Here is a 23,237-nt window from a genome sequence, read left to right on the forward strand (position 1 = left end):
AATTTGGCATGGAAAGGAGTGAAATACACAGCTGTATAACTCTTTTAAAAGTTTTCCTCAGAAATAGTATTTGACAGACTGCATAATTTATCCAAATTAAAGTTGTTTCTCCTTCTACAATATAAAGGAAACACTGAATAAAACTAGTCAGCTACAATACTGTAAATGGCTAATTACAGTCTTACATATCATAACATTTATTCTGAATATCATCTGTGAATCTGTCTGTCTGTCTGTCTATCTATCCATCCATCCATCCATCCATCCATCTATCCGGGTCTATGACCCAGCCCAAAACCCAATTTTTCAAACTCCACAGACTCTCTTATGTGTAGTGTGCTGAAATGCGATTGCCGTGCGACTCCTCAACTCCATAACTACAATATGTCCCACAAAGGGATTTACACTGTTTGAACTTTAATAATTCAAACAAAAATAACAAAAACTATGAATTTTTAAGTTATGTAGGTGGTCACAACATTACTGATGATGACGCTGTTTCACTGTTGAAGATGTTCAAAATTCCTCCATGGGCTGCAATACAGCATCTACATCGCTGCAGAACAGATCAATACACATGTTATGATTACCTTTGGAATGAATTCACAGGCAGTCACAACTGCCTCACTCATGTCATCCAGCATAGACAGTGTCCTTCAGTCTTCCCCACAGAAAGAAGTAATGGCATTAAATTTTGAGATGTGAGTGGAAACTCAACACTTCCTTGTTGGCCTGTCCAACTCTTAACAAAAGTTTCATCCAGGAATTGCCGCATGTCATGATGGCAATGTGATGATGTTCTGTCTTCTTCTTCTTCTTTTTCTTCTTCTTCTTCTTTTCTGTTATCAGAACCGGTGGACCACACGCTTCTGCAAGTTTCCTCCTCTATTGTATTCTATCTGTTGCTGCTACCCACCATCCGTCCATATCTATTGATGCTTGGTTTAAATCTTCATGGAGGCCATCCAACACTTCTTGGGTCTCCCTGGTCACTGGTTTCTGTCTTCCCTTCAAAAAAGAATGGCCTTACAAGTCCTCTGACAGGCGTACCACACCACACTGATAACACAGGTAGATTAACAGCTCATTCTTTCATAACGTGTCGATTATTTCTTGCCCAGAACATGCCAATATGACAATTGATGGTTCCATTGTATTTAAAAGTAGCCTCATCAGACCAAACAATGATATCGGTTAGCTGTTCATTATTCGAAATCCATTGACAAAATTTGAGGCACATATCCGGACCATCTTTATTCATCATGTAAAGCAACTTGGGAATGTAGGGTTTCCAATTTACTTGCTCTAAAATGCAATGAACACTTGATTTGCTTACACCTGCTTTACACACAGCTTGCTATTTGTACTTCTTTGGCGACTTTGTGAAAGCTTATACTAGAGCATCCATCCCTCCTTCATTCGCTGCTGATTTTTTCCTGCAACACCACCACTTATTCATATCATGCAGTTCCTTCCGTCTCACATTTGTTGCATAATTTCATTATTGTTACACTTGATGGCTGTGCATGTCATACTCTGCTCACCATTGTCTCTGCACTTCTTTCATGTTTTCATCTTTTCAGGAACACTTTAAAATCCACTTTCTTTGGTCCAAGACCAAGTGTCCAGCTTTCCTGTTATTTACATTTAGTTACTGGCAACTGAATAGAAACAAGAGCAATGTCTGTACACCTTAGTTCTGAGAGTACCATATAATCGCAATTGGATCGGGTTATCAATATTACGCTGTCAGTTATAGTTGAAACACTGTAAACCCTTTGTGGGACACCCTGTATATAATGAGTGAGTACCTTTACTCCTTCCATTAGTGCAATTAAAATGTCACTTACTGGAGTCATGATATACTGGGGACACAATTTTTCATGCTATTCACTGCCTTCCAGTGCCCAATTTTACTCTGGTACTAAGAGCTATAGTTCTACACCATATTCTGCATGGTTTTGATGTCTGTTTAAAGCTGTGGGTGACAGGTACTTTACTGCAATTCTCTGTGCTTTATTAACACTCAGAATGCATGGTTACGTAGTTTGTAAAGACATTTGTGTAGACATGCTATCTGGTAATACGCAAGTCAGTGTTGTAATTATAATAAGTTTAAGAAAAATGCCCATTGCTATAGCCGCTCTTTATTTTGCATCTCTCATAATATCACAGTCAAGAAATAGCTATCAGTGGGATGTGGTTTCTCGACAAATGGAACTGGTCTCTGTAGAGGTAAATGTAGTAACTTTTTTTGCGAGCTGAATGATAACAAGTGTCTTCCGTGAGTAATTTCATTACAGTGTTGAAAGGGTTTTTGATGCAAATGCAATTGGTATTTGTCCCTACAATCGTAATATTATCATGCTTTCAAAGAGATAGAGGGGCTGGCCAGTACTTACCTCAGCTCAGTACAGCCGACAGATACACAAAACAGAACAGAAAATTTACATTCCTAGCTTTCGGAACTTTGTTCCTTCACCAGGGAGGAGAGAGGGGGGAAAAGGGAAGAAGGTAAAGTAGATTCAGTTACTCACAACCCAGGTTATGAAGCAACAGGGAAAGGTAAACAGGGAGGGTAGTAAGGATGGAGGCATGGTCGTCAGACCCCTCTCCCCTCCCTGATGAAGGAACAAAGTTCCGAAAGCTAGGAATGTAAATTTTCTGTTCTGTTTTGTGTATCTGTCAGCTGTACTGAGCTGAGGTAAGTACTGGCCAGTCCCTCTATCTCTTTGTTAGTATTTGTTTCACATCTTTATATGAGATTTTCCATTAATCATTTATTATCATGCTTTATCAGTCTAATTCATAGTGACAGACATCGATAAACCAAACTAGATAGTCTGTAAACACAAGAAGCAATCAAACCAATTAGTTCATAGGCAGCGTCTGAAGTAAAGATGAAGAAATTGAGTGACATTTTGTTTGTTTGCAGGTAACCAAGTCTATAACAAAATAAAAAGTAAAACCATTAGTTGTCATTTATTCTATTCTTGCGTGGAAGAGATGATATTGAAACTTGTGGATGATTCATATTTTTTATTACATAGACTTTGTGGTCACATGTTTACAACTTCCTCTAGATGCAGAGTTGCAAGAACACAGACTAATTAACATATGATTTTGTCTGTGCGAATACTTACAGTTACTATTTGATATGGGCAGTGTTCCGGCTATATTTCAGCAGTATATGCCGTAACTCCAACACAAAATTCTGGCATGCATCAGGGTCATAGACATCGTCAGTGTAACATGTGCAATCCAACAGCAGCACATAGATAATTTGTGCATTTTGGTTTGAGCAATTCAAGAAATCAGTGTAAGAAGAGCAGATTTTTTAAAAAGAATTAGAGTACTATGGTTGTGTTCAACTGATGACCACATCAAGATTATGAAGCCTTCCAACGATACACATCTGCAATTGTTCTTGGAAAAGTTATCTGTTACGCTAAGTTTATTACAAGGTTACCAATTAATGCAAAATCATTCAACTAACTATGCAGGGAAGGGTTTCCTTTTAAGTTGTTATCAGCTTGCAAACAAGTATATTTTGCACTTCAGAAGCAAAGCAGTTATCCTACCCACCAACATGTGGTGGTATACTTTAGCATTATATCAATGTAGTCATCTTTCCAAGAGTTTCCGAGTGTCATTAAAAACTAAATCATTCCATAAACGAAACCAGACATGTTTAAGTATCAAAGTTGTTACAAGAGTATAAAAAAAAGCTAATTAGCACTGACACAATTTTAGAGGATGTCTGAGTAGTAATTGTGAAGGTAATGGAAACCATCACTAATATTTTATATTCAGAATAAATGTTACAAATAATGTTTATCATAGGTGATTTTTTTCTTTTTTCCTCAGAGTGCAAAATCAGTGAATGAAGATATTCCTTATAAATATCTTACCGGGCAGACTGCATCTCTCGACAAGAGAAAATTGCGTCCAGTTAGAGGCAGTCAACTTTTTAAAAAATACAAATATGGAAAGATTAAGAAATATACGGAAGTCCAGAGAAAAGTTCCGAGAAGGAAACGCCCAAATGTGGCCACTAATGATGTTAATACAGTGGGTGAGAAATCACTGCAGCAATTTCAAGGTATTTTTTTTTATTTATTGACAAAACTGTGCCCTAAACCAGTTGTTAATTTCAAGCAGAATATATGTTTCACTTCTTCAGTTATAGAAATAGTGGATCATCTTGGGTCATTCATTGAGTGATTGTAACTAGAGCATGCAGTTTTACTATCTTTGCAAGAAATCGTGCTGTACACAGCCTCTCACATTAAAAAGAAGTTATACAGTTATAGTAGTTTGCAGAATTGAGCAGATTTTACATGATTTCAGCTGTGTATAAGTGCTGTCTTGCAAGTTTTTACAAAAAATTGAAAAAAAAAATTTTTTTTTGGTGCATACCATTTGATTTTTCTTATAATTTTCTGTTTTATAATGTGTACACTTTTGCATATGTTCAAACCATTTCTGGAAACATTTTTTCCACACTGATGTTGTACTTGTAAAATTATGGTTTTAGATAGATTTAACAGCTTCTTGAGGTGACGAAAACTGCTGGCTGTGCATTTTATGTTTGACTTGAGGGAGTAAAAAGAGCTTGTTAAGCAATAAATCCAGTGAATAGAGGCAAGGAGACATTGTCTTAATGTTTTTCTCTGTCAAATGATAAACTGTTTGATTTGTTGTGTGACAGCTGATGTTAGAATGAAGAATGAGGTGACATTTATGGTAGTTTTCCTCGATTTCGCCAATGACTTGTGGCAAATAAATTATATAAATTATTGTATACCACTCAGAATTAACTGTTCTTTGATCCTCCAACACTAGTTGTGTCATATGCAACATAACTGGTTATTCAGTTACTAATTTACTAAAATCGAGAGACAAAGCAGTGAATAATGTTACTGTGCTTGCTGCATGCAATGGTGGAACATGGCATGGAGGTCCACTTGGAAGTCTTCACAAATGAACTATTTTAAATAGTTTCATATCCCAGATTCACCTCCTGTTACAACATTGTGTATGGGTTTTTGCATTTTTTTCAGCTGAATTTTTTGTGTTTCCATACACCAATCAAACTGAGCCTGTTTCTGAGCTCTGATTGAATTGTCTGGAACAGATCTTTTTCACAGCTAAATTTTCAAATGTGCACCAGTCTTTGAAACACCTAAGGAAACCTCTGTATCACAGTAAGTCACATGCCAATCTTTTCAATTGTGTTGCACACAGCGTTGATGTTTTTTCGGAACAGTGAGCTACGTTGGCTGAATTTAACAAAACTTGTCACTAACAGAAGTGCGACTTGTGGGAAATTCTGCAAATCTGCTGTAAACAGTCTTTTCTAAAGGTGGACATTGAGAAATAAGTCATTAGTCAACCTGTGTTAACACAGTGAGAACATGTACCTAAATTCTACAACATCCATTAGACTTCTTGGGTTCTATGGTACAAGGAGCCAGGATAGGAGATGCCATGTCATTAATCTCAACAGTCCTAGAGAAAATTTAAAAGCTGTTTAAAGTGAAAAAATGAATATATATGAATAGAGAAATCCTGAACCACCTTTGTTTTGCTGAAGAAATTCTACAGTTTGCATCAAGTGTGGATGAACTATAGCAACAAATGAGAAAATAGGGAAATGTAATATTGCAAATTATAAAGTTGACTAAAAAATCAATTACAATAAGACTAAAATAGTAAATAAACAGCGGAGTGGAAAAAAGTAAGAATTAACAATGAAGCAATAGAACACATTTTATATTTAGGCTAGACAAAGTCTAGGTGGACAAGGAAAAAGATAAACAGAAGAGCAAAAATGACCTGGAGTGCTTTTCGTAACCTAAGCAGGGTAATCTAGACTAATCTTTCAGATGTATCTGAAGCAGAAAATTTATGATCAGTGCAAGGGATGTTCACTGGTCAGCAGTGAGATGTGTATTGAGAATTACTATTTGCGGCAGGAAAACAAACGAATTAAAGAACAGGCAGAAGTGGATGTCATAACCATGCACTTAATGGAAATGAAATGGGTGTGGTTGGGGCATGTAACCAGTTGAGTAGATGAAACAAAGCAGTCTTTTTCTACATTCCATGTGATAAGAAAAGACCAAGATGAGAAGATAGCACTGGAAGACATGCTATGGTGAAATGGATGCATGTTGTTGTGGTCTTCAGTCCTGAGACTGGTTTGATGCAGCTCTCCATGCAACTCTATCCTGTGCAAGCTTCTTCATCTCCCAGTACCTACTGCAACCTACATCCTTCTGAATCTGCTTAGTGTATTCATCTCTTGGTCTCCCTCTAAGATTTTTACCCTCCACGCTGCCCTCCAATACTAAATTGGTGATCCCTTGATGCCTCTGAACATGTCCTACCAACCGATCCCTTCTTCTGGTCAAGTTGTGCCACAAACTTCTCTTCTCCCCAATCCTATTCAATACTTCCTCATTATTTATGTGATCTACCCATCTAATCTTCAGCATTCTTCTGTAGCACCACATCTTGAAAGCTTCTATTCTCTTCTTGTCGAAACTATTTATCGTCCGTGTTTCACTTCCATACGTGGCTACACTCCATACAAATACTTTCAGAAATGACTTCCTGACACTTAAATCTATACTCAATGTTAACAAATTTCTCTTCTTCATAAACGCTTTCCTTGCCATTGCCAGTCTACATTTTATATCCTCTCTACTTCGACCATCATCAGTTATTTTGCTCCCCAAATAGCAAAACTCCTTTACTACTTTAAGTGTCTCATTTCCTAATCTAATTCCCTCAGCATCACCAGACTTCGTTCGACTACATTCCATCATCCTCGTTTTGCTTTTGTTGATGTTCATCTTATATCCTCCTTTCAAGACAGTATCCATTCCGTTCAACTGCTCTTCCAAGTCCTTTGCTGTCACTGACGGAATTACAATGTCATCGGTGAACCTCAAAGTTTTTAAATCTTCTCCATGGATTTTAATACTTACCCCGAACTTTTCTTTTGTTTCCTTCACTGCTTGCTCAATATACAGATTGAATAACATCGGGGAGAGACTACAACCCTGTCTCACCCCCTTCCCAACCACTGCTTCCCTTTCATGTCCCTTGACTCTTATAACTGCCATCTGGTTTCTGTACAAATTGTAAATAGCCTTTTGCTGCCTGTATTTTACCCCTGCCACCTTCAGATTTTGAAAGAGAGTATTCCATTCAACATTGTCAAAAGCTTTCTCTAAGTCTACAAATGCTAGAAACGTAGGTTTGCCCTTCCTTAATCTAGCTTCTAAGATAAGTCGTAGGGTCAGTATTGCCTCATGTGTTCCAACATTTCTACGGAATCCAAACTGATCTTCCCCGAGGTCGGCTTCTACTAGCTAAATAAAATGGATGGAAATGTGTAGAGTTGGGCCTTCATCCTGCAATAGATGTCAAAAGGCTGATGATTAGGACTGGAATCACTATCGAGTTCTCTAACTTGTTGCCACCTTGACTCCAGTTCAGTTGCAGATACTACCATTGTTGACGAGTGTAACCATAATACTCTTTACTAAGGAGAGGAAGGGTGTACCACTTCCAATAAGAGCATGCTAAGTATGACACTGTAGCATTCAGACCAATCCTTGGGTTCTTGACTATTTTAATTTAAGTTATACACAGCATGACTCATTCACAGTATTACTTTTATCTTTACCAGACTCTTCACATCCATTAATACAATCTCCTTTGTAGCTTGCTGGTGTAAACATTTTTTTCATTAAGTGATTCAAACTGTACCCTGTATTTTATACCCAGATGCATAAATTTCACAAGATGATAAATAAACTTTTCTTTCATATTGCAGAAAATCATTTCAGCATAGGCACTTCCCATACAGTGGCAACAGTCTACCTGCCAAGAGTGCAGTATTTCTGAAATAGCATAATTTGTCAACTGTACATACTCTTCCAAGCAAGTATATCATGGGTGAATAACTGTAGTGGAAACTTTATATCTCAATGCTCCATTGATGTCCTCACACTGATGATTCCGAAAGGGTTTGCATGGCAAAGAGTATTCTTCTTGAAATCATTTGATCCTCTTTCATTCTCATCAGATGGCCTTTCTATTGAAGTCTTCTGGAATTTATTATGCACGTGATTGTTGCTTGTTGTGGTAGCATGTGGATTTTTGTTTTGTGTCTTCTGTTCGACCTTTTTGGTTCATTATCATAGTATGGAGCAGAGACTTCAGGGACTTTCCTGTAAACTCTGATTTCCACTAGGTGTAACTGGTGTTATCCATTTTAGTTAAACTCCATGTTTCTGCTTCATATTCTAGGACTGGTCTTATGATTGTGTGTATGTAGCTTCATTTTAATTTTCCTTATCAGTAGTTTAGATCCTAGAAGTTTTTTTGTGGAGTAGTAGACTCTGTTAGGAATTTGCATCCTAATTTTCACTTCTACTTGCCTCTGATTTCATTTGTCTAACTTTGCACCCAGAAATTTGAACTGTTCATTGCATTTGAATTTATGTTTGTCAATTATTAGATACAATTGGTCATCTTGTTCATCTCTGTATCTTTGAAGTGTCATGTATTTTATTTCATCATATAATTTTAGGCCAAGTATGGATGCATCTTCTATGAGATCCAGAAATAACTGTCTAATTTCTGTTAAACTTTTTCCAGTGAGCACTATATCATCTGCATACACTAAAACCTTAACTTTATTTCTTTGGAGCATCTCAACAGGTAATAGTTTGATTTTTGATGCAACTCTCTCCAAGGCTGCATTAAAAAGGAGACAAGACAGAGTGTCTCCTTCTCTTAGTCCAGTTTTATTTGTAAAATGGATAGATTTTACTCAGTTTAGCAAAACCTTGCATATGTTATCATCCAAGCGCATTTTATAAAGATTTGTAAATTTAATTGGAAATCTCAAGCCCATTGTTACATTCCACATGCTTTGCCTATGAAAGGAGTCAAAAACTTTCATAAAATCAATGAACAAGTAATATATTTTTTGTTTACAGTTCCATACTTTTTCATTTATTGTTCTGATTGCAAATATATTGTCAGATTTCTTCTTCTTCATCATCTTACTGTCAGTAGTGGATCTGTTTGTGCGAAAACCAGTTTGATAATCCCAAATTATATTTTCTGCATATAAACAAGGTAAAATCTTATTGGTGTTTTAACTAGTGATATTCCCTTATAGTTTCTGAAGTCTTCCCTGTCTCCTTTTTATGTGCTAGGGCTATTAATGATTCTTTCAGTTCTGTTGGTATGGTCTCAATTTTCCAGATTACCTGTATCAAGTGATACAAACAGCTATGCGGGTTTGTTCCTCCAATTGAAGTCAATTGTTAATTTTCTAATGGTAATCCTTTTTAAAATGATTTTCAATGACTACATGTTTACTCCAATTAAAATTACTTTGTGAACTGAAGTAATTTTAATTGGACTGTGGCAATGGATATTTATTGTATGCTTGGATACAAATGTACATCGTGCACATACTAAGCTCCGACTGACTTCAGACTTTACAAGACTTTCAACATCAACATTGTTGACATTATTATCGTGAATATTTATTGATTACTCTTGTAGAAGAGTATTCCAGGGCCTTCCTAGGCAGTCTGTGCACTGTTGGTAGCTCCATACAGCAACTGCTGTGACATAGGGACATCTGCTGATGAATTCCGACTGCCGTACATCAAACAAGAAGTACCTCAAACAAGTAATAAAATTCAAAACAAATATATGAATTAATACAGAATATTATATATATATATGAAATGACAGTTTTCTGTGGTATTTAAACATCATAATCTTTATAATAAAATTTGTTTTAGACCGGCTTGCTCATGTATAGATGATGAGGCTACAGATATGTTTACACCTCCAATGCATATGAGAAAAATTCTGATTGTGATTCAGCTAAATTCTGTACACTTAAATTTTGCCTTTTTGTGAATGTACTTTTCACCTTTTATTGGGGCAGTGATGAAGAGGCGGTTTTGTACTTCCTCACTATTGATTGAGTGAGAATGACTGGTGAGTTAGTTGTTGAATGTATGCTATGTACTCAATAATTGTAACTGGTAGCCTCATTTAGAACTTATTGATTGTGCCTATATGAGGGGATACCCAAAAGAAACTGAACTAATTTTTTGGTGGGCAGAGCTTTTGTGGTACCGTGTTTTGTCGTTAGGAGCACATAGAGTGAACGTTCGAGAGTCAGTAAGCTTGACAACTGTTTTGTGTGATTGTCATTTTTGCAATGGCTGATTTTCGTGAGCAGTGTGTGGCAGTGAAATTCTGCTTTTTGTTCAGTAAAAGTGGAATAGAGACTCTTGAAATGTTAAAAACAGTGTACAAGGACAATGACGTGGGGAAATCTCAGGTGTTTGAATGGTTTTCCTGCTTCAAAAATGGTGAAATGTCAGTTGATTACAATACTATTCTGGCCCTCTTCCACAACCTGGAGACATGAAAATGTTGAAAACAGGTGTGCAGTCATCAACGAACATCAATAACCAATCATGGGAGAAATTGTGGAACTGTCGGGGGTGATTTGGAGTTCAGTGCAGTGACTTGCGACAGAATATTTGGGAATGAAATGGACTGACTGCAAAATTCGTGCCATAACTGCTGAACAAACATTAGATCACATGGAAACATGCTGTGCTTTGAAAGAAGTGTTCCAAAATGATCCAAATTGTTTTTCAAAAATTATCACAGATGACAAAACTTGGTGTTATCCTTACAATCCTGAATCAAAGCAACAATCAAGCCGCTGGAGGACTTCAAGCTCACCTCATCCCATGAAAGCTTGTCAGGTGAAACCAATTATTAAGACAATGCTGATAGGTTTTTTCAATGTGAGAGGAGTCATCCATTCTGTGTTAGCCAGGCTTTCTACTAGGAAGTTTGGAAAAGATTGTGCAAAGGCATGTGGGGAAGTGGCCTGATTTGTGGCCGTCAGGTGACTGGTTATTCCATTGTGACAATGTCCCTGCTCATACAGCCCTGTCTGCACGACAATTCTTGACCAAAACTGGTATGGCCCCTGTTCCTTACCCTTCATACTCACCCAAACTTGCCCTATGTGATGCTTTTTGTTTTCTAGAATGAAAAGAGGCATGAAAAGAAAGCACTTTGCTGATGTTGCTGTGCTGAAGAAAAAAGCCGTGGAGCTGTGTGAAGCATCACAAAAGATGAATTTAAACAATGTTTGAAAATTGGAATAAAAGATTAGACAAATGAATTAGTGCATGTGGAGAGTACTTTATGAAAGTAATTGAATGTTTGTGCCTAAAATGTGGATAGATAAATTAAAAAACAAAAAAGTTCAGTTCCTTTTGGGTACCCCCCCCCCCCCCTCCCCCCTCTAATATATGTAACAGTGGCAGCTTTTAGAAATGTGTATCTGCATCCACATACATACTCTGCAAACAACTGTGAAGTGCATGCTAGAGAGTACATCACATTGTACCAGCTATAGGGGCTTCTTCCCATTCAATTCACATTAGGAGCACAGGAAGAGTAATTGCTTAAATGCCTCTGTACATGCTGTGATTAGTCTAATCTTGTCAAGATTCTAAAGAGAGTGATACTTAAAGGGTTGTGGTATATTTATGGATTCATCACGTAAAGCTTGTTCTTGAAATTTTGTAAGCAAGCTTTTGTAGAATAATTTGTCCTCTATCTTCAGGCTTTTGCCAATTTACTTTTTTCATGATCTCTGTGAGGCTCTCCCATGGGTCATACAAACCTGTGACCATTCATGCTTGCCCTTCCATTATACATTCAGTATCCCCTTTTAGTCCCATTTGGTATGGGTCCCATACACCTGAATAGTACTTTTTTATGGGTGTGAGAGTGTTTTGTAAGAAATCTCCTTTATAGACTAATTGCATCTCTCTAGTATTCAGTAATTTTTGAGAATGTTTCTCATGTAAAAACACCACTCTGACTAAAAGTACTTTAAAAATGGATTATAAACAGTCTCAACTGCAAAAACATTTATTTCAGTGGTAACCAGATTCAGTCAGTATTTGACCATCCAAAAGACCTTCAAATTGAAATACTGAATACTGATTTGGAGGGACACCTGATAATAGTAGGAACATAAAAAATACATCATATATGACAAATATTAAAAGAAGAAATTATACACATGACATTAGGTAGTGGTGGTGAATGGAGTGGATGATGTGACTCCACGAACATCAAGTGCTAAGGAGAGTAACACAGTTGTTGCTTAAACACATGATGCTCCACTCTCACTGCATGCCAAATTATGTCAACAATAGCCAATCAGTCATACAGCTCATAAAACAGTTGTTACAATAATATTACGAAAAGGATAGGCGCTACACACCATATAGGGGAGGGGGGGGAGGGGGGGGGGGGAGATAGCGGAAAAGGAGAGAAGTACAAAGACTGGGTGTGTTGGTGGAACAGGGCTGTGTAGTGCTGGAATGGGAAGAGGCTAGATGGATAAGGACAATAACTAATGAAGTTGAGGCCAGGAGGGTTATGGGAAAGTAGGCTATATTGGAGCGAGAATTCCCACCTGCGCAATTCAGGAAAGCTGGTGTTGGTGGGAAGGATCCAGATGGCACAGAATGTTAAGCTGTCATTGAAATGAAGAATGTCATGTTGGACAGTGTGCTCAGCAATAGGGTGGTCCAGTTATTTCTTGACCAGTTTGTCGGTGTCCGTTCATGTGAACAGACAGCTTGTTGGTTGTCATGCCCAGGTAGAGTGCAGGACAGTGGTTGCAGCTGAGTTAGTAGATCACGTGATTGGTTTCACAGGAAGCCATACCTTTAAGGGATAGGTGATGTTTTTAACCAGATTAGAGTAGTTGGTGATGGGAGGATTTATGGGACAGGTCTTGCATCTACATCTATTACAGGAATGTGAACCATGAGGCAAAGGGTTTGGAGCAGCAGTTGTGTAGGGATGGATGAGGATATTGTGTAGATTCCCTGGACCGTGGAATACCACTGTGGGATGGGCAGGAAGGATAGTAGGTAGGACATTTCTCATTCCAGGGTATGATGAAACTCTGACGGAGAATGTAATTCAGTTGCTCCAGTCCTGAGTGGTACAGAATCATGAGGGGAGTGCTCCTCTCTGATTTATCACAAACTCATAGATTGTATGCCAGCAGAGATAGTGGTTAAGCGATGCCAGTGGTTCCTACTGAGACAGTATTGTCGTATCAATATGTGCCATCCATCAGAAGATGAATTCAGAGCTGCGACCATGACTGGACGTTAAACATGTTCTGGCATACAGGCCAGCACAAATAGGTGCCAAAAATTGCAGATAGATTGCAAGTAATACGACTGTCATAATATGTGTCTTATCCCCCAAATTACATTGACCTAGCAACAACAAGGTAACAAATAAAGTAGGTTACATAATACCTAAAGCATGGAAAAATACGAGGGCAGTTCAATAAGTAATGCAACACATTTATTTTCTCGGCCAATTTTGGTTGAAAAAACCGGAAATTTCTTGTGGAATATTTTCAAACATTCCCGCTTCGTCTCGTATAGTTTCATTGACTTCCGACAGGTGGCAGCGCTGTATGGAGCTGTTAAAATGGCGTCTGTAACAGATGTGCGTTGCAAACAACGGGCAGTGATCGAGTTTCTTTTGGCGGAAAACCAGGGCATCTCAGATATTCATAGGCGCTTGCAGAATGTCTACGGTGATCTGGCAGTGGACAAAAGCACGGTGAGTCGTTGGGCAAAGCATGTGTCATCATCGCCGCAAGGTCAAGCAAGACTGTCTGATCTCCCTCGTGCGGGCCGGCCGTGCACAGCTGTGACTCCTGCAATGGCGGAGCGTGCGAACACACTCGTTCGAGATGATCGACGGATCACCATCAAACAACTCAGTGCTCAATTTGACATCTCTGTTGGTAGTGCTGTCACAATTGTTCACCAGTTGGGATATTCAAAGGTTTGTTCCCGCTGGGTCCCTCGTTGTCTAACCGAACACCATAAAGAGCAAAGGAGAACCATCTGTGCGGAATTGCTTGCTCGTCATGTGGCTGAGGGTGACAATTTCTTGTCAAAGATTGTTACAGGCGATGAAACATGGGTTCATCACTTCGAACCTGAAACAAAACGGCAATCAATGGAGTGGCGCCACACCCACTCCCCTACCAAGAAAAAGTTTAAAGCCATACCCTCAGCCGGTAAAGTCATGGTTACAGTCTTCTGGGACGCTGAAGGGGTTATTCTGTTCGATGTCCTTCCCCACGGTCAAACGATCAACTCTGAAGTGTATTGTGCTACTCTTCAGAAATTGAAGAAACGACTTCAGCGTGTTCGTAGGCACAAAAATGTGAACGAACTTCTCCTTCTTCATGACAACGCAAGACCTCACACAAGTCTTCGCACCCGAGAGGAGCTCACAAAACTTCAGTGGACTGTTCTTTCTCTTGCACCCTACAGCCCCGATCTCGCACCGTTGGATTTCCATATGTTTGGCCCAATAAAGGACGCAATCCGTGGGAGGCACTACGCGGATGATGAAGAAGTTATTGATGCAGTACGACGTTGGCTCCGACATCGACCAGTGGAATGGTACCGTGCAGGCATACAGGCCCTCATTTCAAGGTGGCGTAAGGCCGTAGCATTGAATGGAGATTAAGTTGAAAAATAGTGTTGTGTAGCTAAAAGATTGGGGAATAACCTGGTGTATTTCAATGCTGAATAAAACAACCCCTGTTTCAGAAAAAAAATGTGTTGCATTACTTATTGAACTGCCCTCATAAGTTACATAGTATTCTGACAGTGAATAAAAATCTGCCACCCATGCGACCTTCATGTCCCTAAAAATTGTTACATCCAGGAATTTGTAGAGTTTACCAATTCCAGTTGTGAGTCATTGATATTTTAGTTATAGGATAGTATTTTTTTGTCTGTAAGATAGTATGTTTTTGTCTTACATAACTATTATCTTTGTCTGCCAGTTCAGTAACATACAACGTGTTGTGGCTGGTGGTCTAGCGGTAAAGCACATACCTGAAAACTGAGAACTCACGGGATGGAATCCTGGATGAACCACAAAAAACTTCAGCCTACCTTTAATCCAGCCGTCACCTCTCATTGAAGTGAGGGAGTAACCATTAATGACACCTGGTTGGGATTCCATGTCGAACTGTAAGTCTCCTTTCCCTGGTTGGATAACTACGATAGCTGCGGACAAGCAAATTGCCAAAGTGGCATCCATTTGAAAGACTTGCACATGACCAGTAAGTCACAAAAAATTATAGATTTATAATGTACAACATGTACAAAAACACACTTCCCTGAGAAACACTTGAAGTTATTCTACATCTAGCAATGATTCTCCATCCTGCATAACACACTGTGTCCTCCATATCAAGACATTCTCAATCCAGTCTCAAATATTTTTTGATTCGTCACATGATCGTAATCTCACTAAGCATTGGTGTGGTACTGAGCCAGATGAGTCACTGCTGCTATTCTCCTTGTAGACAAGTATGACCTGTATTTTCTCTCAACTGTTGGGTACAGTTATTTATTTGTGGGATGTACAGTATATTATGGTTAAAAGAGGGGCTAATGCAGCTACAGATTCTGTGTAGAATTTGATAGGGATTCCTTCAAGCCTGCTGTAGCTTTATTCAGTTTCAACATTATCAGTTGGTTTTCAACAATGGTGACACTAATACCTATATCAACAATATTATGAAAAAAATAGATTGCTACTCACCAAATAGTGGAGATGTCAAGTCCCAGATAGGCACCACAAAAATACTGTCAAATAGGTAAGCTTTCGGCCAAAAGGCCTTCTTCCGAATTAGAAAACATACACACATCTATGCAAAGGCAACTCGTACACATGTGATCACTGTCTCTGGCTGCTGAGGCCAGACTTTGCAAATCAACATCTCTGCCTTATGGTGAGTAGCAATTGTATCCTTTTCATAATATTTTCATTATTCCATCCTGGATTTTCTGTTGTTTAATATCTAAATTACTCATCTTTGCAGTGATGTGAGGATTAAGCTTAGGCAGTACCCATAGATTTTCCTTTATAATTGAGCATGAAAGTGGAGTTCGGCATTTCTGCTTTTGCTTTGCTATCCTCAGTTGCAATTCCTCCTTCATCGATGACTGTCTGGACACTTAACTTGGTGCCACTGACAGATTTCATACAGGACCAGAATTTAAGTTTTGTGAAACTGTGAAAGATCCTTCAGCAGTATTCTGCTGTAGTAGTTGCTGAAGGATTTGTGCACTGTCCTTTTGATAGCTAAATGCATTTCATTTATCATTTCCGTAGTTATATTTTTGTGGTTTGTTTTGCATATTATGCAATCTCTTTAGAAATTTCTTTACAAAGTCTCTCCCATCATGAACTGTTCTTCTAGGTATATATCTGTCCAGTGCTTGGTCAACTATTCTCCTAAATTTGAGTTACAGTTCCTCTCTTGCTCTTACCAAGAGCTGAACATCTAGAACTTCTCCTACTGCTTCTTTATATAGAAGGTCAGCCTTTGTGCTTGTTTTAGTTTCTCATTGTGCATTGCTAATCATTGTTACTAAAACTACTTCATACTCACTGATACTAGTTTCAGCACGGACAGCTTCAAATGGGTGAAATCTATTTATTTCCATTACATCTAATTTATTTCTGTCATGAGAAGGCTTCCAATCTGTGTGTTCTAAACAGCTTTCAGGGAAGACAATCTTTGGCAGAATTTATTGTCATGCTCAGCATTTGTGAAAGTGTAATTATCCCAGTTGATTTTTGGGTATTTAAAGTCTCCTCGAGTGGTGAGAGTACGATCGGGGAACATATGCACTAGTGGGCTGAGGTTTTCTCTAATGTTTTCATTTACGTATCGGAATAAGTCTAATAGTCAGTAGAAGGATCCAGTCAGAAGTTTATGTTGACCGTTGGTAGTGAGTCTTGCCCAATCAGTCTTGCATGCACCTTCATTTTCTATCTTTGTGGGTTAGTTTCATTTCTACTGTGACATTGTAGTGCCTCAAGAATTTCCGGGTAAATTCTAGACACACTCATATTTCCTCCGTCTTGAACATGCGTTATTTTAAAGATGAGTGTGTGAAAGTGGAACTGTGTGTACTGCGCAACGATTATGTGTGTGCAGGACTGGCGTGTATCGGACGGTTGATGGGCGCAGGCAGGTAGTCGCAGCACTTGCCTCAGAAGTTATATGCCCTGTACAAGGAGCAAACGCGACATACTCCGTGACGGTGCTACGTCAGTCATTATTGAGAACAGCTGAATGTTGTTAAAGAAAAGAAAAGACACTTTTTTATTCACTTATTTTCATGGGGTCCGGATGGTGGACTTGCTAGAGCCTTCTAGATTGTATTTGTTATAAAGTCTGTAAGAGTATCTGTTGGACCAGTAATTGTTGGGCTTACAAAAATGAATCATGGTGTCTTGTTTGTGGAGGTGAGAATATAGTGAGATTGGTTTAAAAGTATCCTGAGTGTACGGAGTTATTTTAAGAGTATATATAGTCCCTCCAAAACAGCATCTTATCTTCAGAGAAGAAGTTGGGCAGACAATCAAAGCCGGCTATCCTGAAAAGAAGATTGGTGAAACAACTCCACGTGAGCTCAATAATAAAGTGGGAGTGTGAGTCTGGCATACCAGCACCACATTGCTCTCTCTAGGCGCCAGAAACCGCCAGAACGTATACATCATTTCAATTTCCCATTAGCCTATCTTTTGACATTCTCTTCGATTTACGTCCAAAATTTCCAAAGTTTCAGGTTTTGCCAGGTAGTATTATGTGAGGTTCACCACATTTTATGAGGGGCGTTTGAAAAGTCCGTCCAAAGTCTGGGAGATGGCACCACCGGCGCGTATCAAGGTCATGTTTAGTTAGTAGGATCTTTGGAAGAATACACACCAAGTAAAGAATACACACCAAGTTTCAGCCATATTGGTCTATTTCTTTGTGTTTGTCATTTGTGTGAATCAAGGAAGTTGAGTGATTGTCAAAAAACGGATGAAAAAGAATTTTGTGTAGTGATTAAACATTACTTTATGAAAGGCAAAATGATTCAGGAGACTAAGAGAAGCTTGATAAACATTGAGGTGACTCTGCTCCTTTGATTAGAACAGCTTATAAGTGGTTTCAAAATTTTCATAGTGGCCATATGGGCACAAGTGATGCTGAACGTTCTGAACGCCCTGTGGAGGTTACGACTCCAGAAATCATTGATAAAATCCATGATATGGTAATGGATTACAAAAGAGTTAAGGTGCGTGAAATTGATAGTGCTGTGGGCATCTCGAATGAATGGTTACATAATATTTTGCATAAACATTTGGACATGAGAAACCTATCTGCAAGATGGGTTCCGTGATTGCTCATGCTTGACCAAAAATGGAATCGTGTGAAATGTTGCAAGGATTGTTTGCAGCTGTTCAGGAAGAATCCGCAGGACTTTAAGCGTCGTTTCGTCACTGTGACTGAAACATGAATACATTCCTTCAGCCTGAAAGGTTATGGTGGCTGTCTTTTGGGATTCGCAAGGGATAATCCTCATTGACTATCTAGAAAAGGGTAAAACTATTACAGGTGAATGTTATTCGTCTATATTGGACTGTTTGATAACCGAGCTGCAAGAAAAACGCCAGCAATTGGACCGCAGAAAGGTACTTTTCCATCACAAAAATGCACCAGCACACACCTTAGCAGTTGTGGTCACAAAATTAATGGAAATAGGATTCCAACTCATTTCACATCACCCCCCCCCCCCCCCTCCCCTATTCTCCAGATTTGGCTCCCTCAGACTAGTATTTGTTCCCCAATTTGAAGAAATGACTGGCGGGACAAAGATTTTATTCAAACGAGGAGGTGATTGCAGCAAGTAATAGCTATTTTGCAGACTTGGACAATTCCTATTATTCGGAAGGGATCAACAAGGACGAAGTGTTTAAGTCTAAAAGGAGACTACGTTGAAAAATAAAAAAAGTTTACTCCAAACATGTAAGTAGTTTATATTTTTGCACAGACTTTTCAAACACCCCTCATAGAAGTGCTTCAAATTGTGGGTCTCCATTGTAAATGCTTTAGTAGTTGATCACTGAAATTTTAAGAGTCATCTGTAGAGGATGGAGAGTCGCCTAATCTAAAGAATCCTTATGTGTACCCCACATGTGGTCAGCTATCTGGGTTGTAGCCTTTATGTGTTGCATCCGTGACTCATTTAGTGAGACCCTTCATTTGTCAACTGTATGGCACAAATCTAGGAAATTGCAGCCTAGCTTGTTACAGAAAATTTTTAGTCTCGGGTTCAAGCCTTCTGCTTGACCCAGAACTGGGGCTCCATGTTCAGTTCTGGGGACAATGCTGCAGATTTTGAGCTTCGTTGAAATTCTTTGAACAAGGTTGGTCTTGTCAACCTTTTATTTCAGTGGCTGAACAGATCCATGTATGAATCAGAGGCCTGCTGACAAGCAGTGTGCTCCACAGTATATAGTTGACTGCACCCTGTTCCTTCAGAGGTTTTAATACTGTGCCGAAACACCATTGCAGCCAGAAAAGAAGTACCATATCCCAGGAATATAATTATTTTTGTAATCCATTTATGGATTGTATTTTTGAAACTCATGTCTGTGAGTGGTGTAAACATTATCAGCTGAAGTAAACTTAATACATCTTATCTTCACTTGATACAGATTACAAAAAGAGTTTATTTTTATTAAATTTTCATAAAAACTATCTGTTTTGGTATCTCTTCTGTGTGGTCTATTCGTAAGTAATATCTAAACTCTGTGAGTCATTTATTATGTTTCCTCTTGGTACTAGAGGCTTTTTTTGTGCGTAGATTCACTGGCACAGCGGTACTAATAAAGTTGAACTGTATGCAGATAGTCAAGGGTAAAGTATAGCACTGAGTAAAAGCAGACTTTAACTCGCATAAAAAACCAAGCATGAAATTTAAAGTTGGGAAAAGATTTCCTTGTTTGCTAAGTTAGATCAGATGAATGGGATTGGTTGCTACACTCCTGAATGTGAGTCCATTGTTTTAACCACCTGCAGTTATAATTTTTTGCCAATTGGTTATGTTTCAACGTGGGACAAGGTCCATGGATAGATTGATCACGTTAGAAGCATGAGTCAGTACCCAGCTGAGATATCGGTATTAAATTCTTCCAGACAGCTGTGAAGGCTACTTGTCTGTGGTGGGATCATGAGTATTGTTACGGTATTAGAAACAGATATGCGGCTCAGTAGATATTCAAGTATAGGCCATCTGGTGAGAAACTCAAAGCCTTTCAGGTGCTGAGAACAGAATTCTGTCATATAATTAAGGAGAACAAAATTAATTTGTGAAACAGTTGTCACTTGTTTCCATAACTTACAAAATATCGAATCAAAGCATCTTCAGCTGTCTAAATTTCCAGTTGTTATTTTAAGCAGCCAGTTTTGGTGCTACATTATACCATCTTCAGGTCCCCTGACTGACACATATGAAGAATCCCACCTCTGGCCCAGTCAAAATACGGGCCTGCATTCAGTGACTGTTATCCAAACAAGTCGGCAAGTAATGATCAAAGGGATCACTGTGTCAAAAGTCTACAGATACCAGTCACTGATCCTCCTGCAGGTCTGGGGGTTAGAATAGGCTTGTTGCAAGAGGTGACTAAAAGGGGTCTCTTGCTTTTTGGCACTATAAGTTCAGGTCACATTTTATGGATTGACCTTCCACTTTCCAAATTCTACAGAAGTTTGGGCCATATGGTGAAGGACACCTTACATGGTGCATGAGGTATCCATAGTGCCCGTAGACTCAATCTCCTGAACCTCTTGTCATAGCTTTGCATTTCCACCTGCAGTTCAACTATATGGGCAAGGACACTTTCCAGGGTTGTCTTCTTCTTCCGTTGACTCCTGTCCTCTTTCGTCCCCATGACAGTATTGAATTTCTCTGTGCCCAATATCCAGCATGGTAGCCAGTCCGTTGTGGTGGGGCCGTCATGTACCCATTTGGTGGGAGCCTCCTGACAACACTGGGATTGCACTGCTGTAAACTCCCCACCTATGCCAAGGAGTAGATGCCTGTCTTCCTGGGGCATCAGGACTGGTGGCAATGGCCATCATGCCAGGTGGCCTCTGCTGTGGCTTGGTGGCGCCCATGGGGAGAGCCCCTAATCGGAGTGGGTGGCATCTGGGCAGATGTCTCACCTTCTCTGTATGCAGATGACTTCTGCATTTCATACTGCTCCTCCAGTGCTGGTGTTGCCAAGCGGCGCCTACAGGGAGCCAGGCAGCCATCCACAAGGTGCAGTCATGGGCTCTAGCTCACGGTTCCAGTTTTCAGCCGCAAAGTCATGTGTCATGCACTTCTGTCGGCGTCGTACCATTCATACTGTAGTGGAGACATATCAATTCTTAGTACTGGTTTTTAAAGCCCGATTTACATGGCTTGCCTATTTTCGTCAGCTGAAGCACAAATGCTGGCAGCACCTCAATGCCCTCCGCTGCCTGAGCAGCACCAACTGGGGTGCAGATCGCTCTTCACTGCTGCATCTCTACAGAGCCCTTGTTCAATCCCGCCTTGACTACGGGTGTCTGGTCTATGGTTCGGTGACGGCCTCAGCGTTGCATTCACTCAACCCAGTGCAACACCGTGTCGTTTGACTGGTAACATGAGCTTTTAGGACGAGTCTGGTGACCAGCATGCTGATGGAGGCTGGAGTCCCTCCATTGAAGGTTAGGCATGCACAACTGCTCGTCATTTATGTTGCACACATTCATCCGAATTAACATCTCCTTTTCCCATCCACAGTGGTTCATCTCCCACATCGGAGGCCCAGGTCTGGGCTTCAGATTGCGGTTTGCGTCCAATCTCTTCTGTCTGAAGTGGAGTTCTTGCTTTTATCACCTATACTCAAGGTCCGTTCACGTACACCTCCAAAGTGTACACCTAGGCCGAAACTTCGTGTGGACCTTTCCCATGGTCCTAAGGACTCAGTTAACCCCGCAGCTCTCTGCTGTCACTTCCTCTCAATTCTTGACATGTACTGGGACCATAAAGTGGTTTACACTGATGGCTCATTGGCCTCACGTATGTACATGGAGGACATATTGAACAGCACTCCTTGCCAAATGGCTGCAGTGTTTTCACTGCAGAGCTGGCGGCCATTTCTTGTGCTCTTGAGCGCATCCACTCATGCCCTGGTGAGTCGTTTCTTCTCTGTACTGACTCCTTGAGCAGCCGACAATCTATTGACCAGTGCTACCCCCACCATTCTATGGTAGTGACCATACAGGAGTCCATCTGTGCCCTAGAACGGTCCAGTTGTTCCATGGTGTTTGTGTGGACCCCAGGCCACGTCGGAATCCCAGGAAATGAACTTGCCGACAGGCTACACAGAAACCACTTCTGGAGATCAGCACCCCTGTAACTGATGTGCAATCTTTATTATGCCACAAGATTTTTCAACTTTGGGAGACGGAATGGCATAATCTCAGTACACACAACAAACTGCATGTCCTTAAGGAGACTACGAATGTGTGGAAGACCTCCATGCGGGCCTCTCGCAGGGTCTCTGTGGTTCTCTGCTGGCACCGCATTGGCCATACGTAGCTAACACATGGCTACCTCCTCCGTTGCGAGGATCCACCTTGGTGTCACTGTGGCTCACATATGACTGTTGTCCACATCTTGCTGGACTGCCCACTTTTAGCCACTCTGCGGCAGACTTTTAACCTTCCCAGCACCCTACCTTCGGTGTTGGGCGGCAATGCCTCAACAGCAGATTTAGTTTTATGTTTTATTCAAGAGGGGGATTTTTATTGTACTATCTAAGGGTGGAAATTTAACCTTCTCTCTGAGGTTGCTAACCTCCCTCCATTTTATCTCTGTCACAGTTTCTTTGCATTTTTTTGTCTTAGTGGTCATTTTTTACACATTCAGAAGAGAAATTTGGTGATTGAAATTTTGTAAATAGAGCTCCCCGCAAAGAAAACCGCCTTTGTTTCAGTACTCTCATCCCTATTGCACGATAACACAAAACAAGCTGCCCTTCTTTGCACTTTTTCGATGTCCTCTGTCAACATTACATACATTTTGAAATGATGCTAATATATTGTTACACTTGTCTTCAATATAAAATTTTAATTTGTGGGTCAACTGCTGAAATTGATCATCCTGCTTTTGGTTAAAGTCCATAAACATTTGATTTATTTGTACAGT

General features: G+C 39.7%; 1 protein-coding gene across 12 annotated transcripts in view; it reads left to right on the forward strand.

Annotated features, from left to right (window-relative positions):
• The window catches only part of LOC126463202 (uncharacterized), a 188,574-nt gene that overhangs the window by 19,642 nt on the left and 145,695 nt on the right, over positions 1-23,237 (forward strand). For all 12 annotated transcript variants that reach the window (XM_050096134.1, XM_050096137.1, XM_050096138.1 and 9 more), the window contains exon 2: positions 3,868-4,102. In XM_050096134.1, coding sequence (XP_049952091.1) covers positions 3,868-4,102 — 235 coding nt within the window. The remainder of the gene's footprint in view (positions 1-3,867; positions 4,103-23,237) is intronic.

This window comes from Schistocerca serialis, chromosome 1 (assembly GCF_023864345.2).
Source record: "Schistocerca serialis cubense isolate TAMUIC-IGC-003099 chromosome 1, iqSchSeri2.2, whole genome shotgun sequence".
Lineage (NCBI taxonomy): Eukaryota > Metazoa > Arthropoda > Insecta > Orthoptera > Acrididae > Schistocerca > Schistocerca serialis.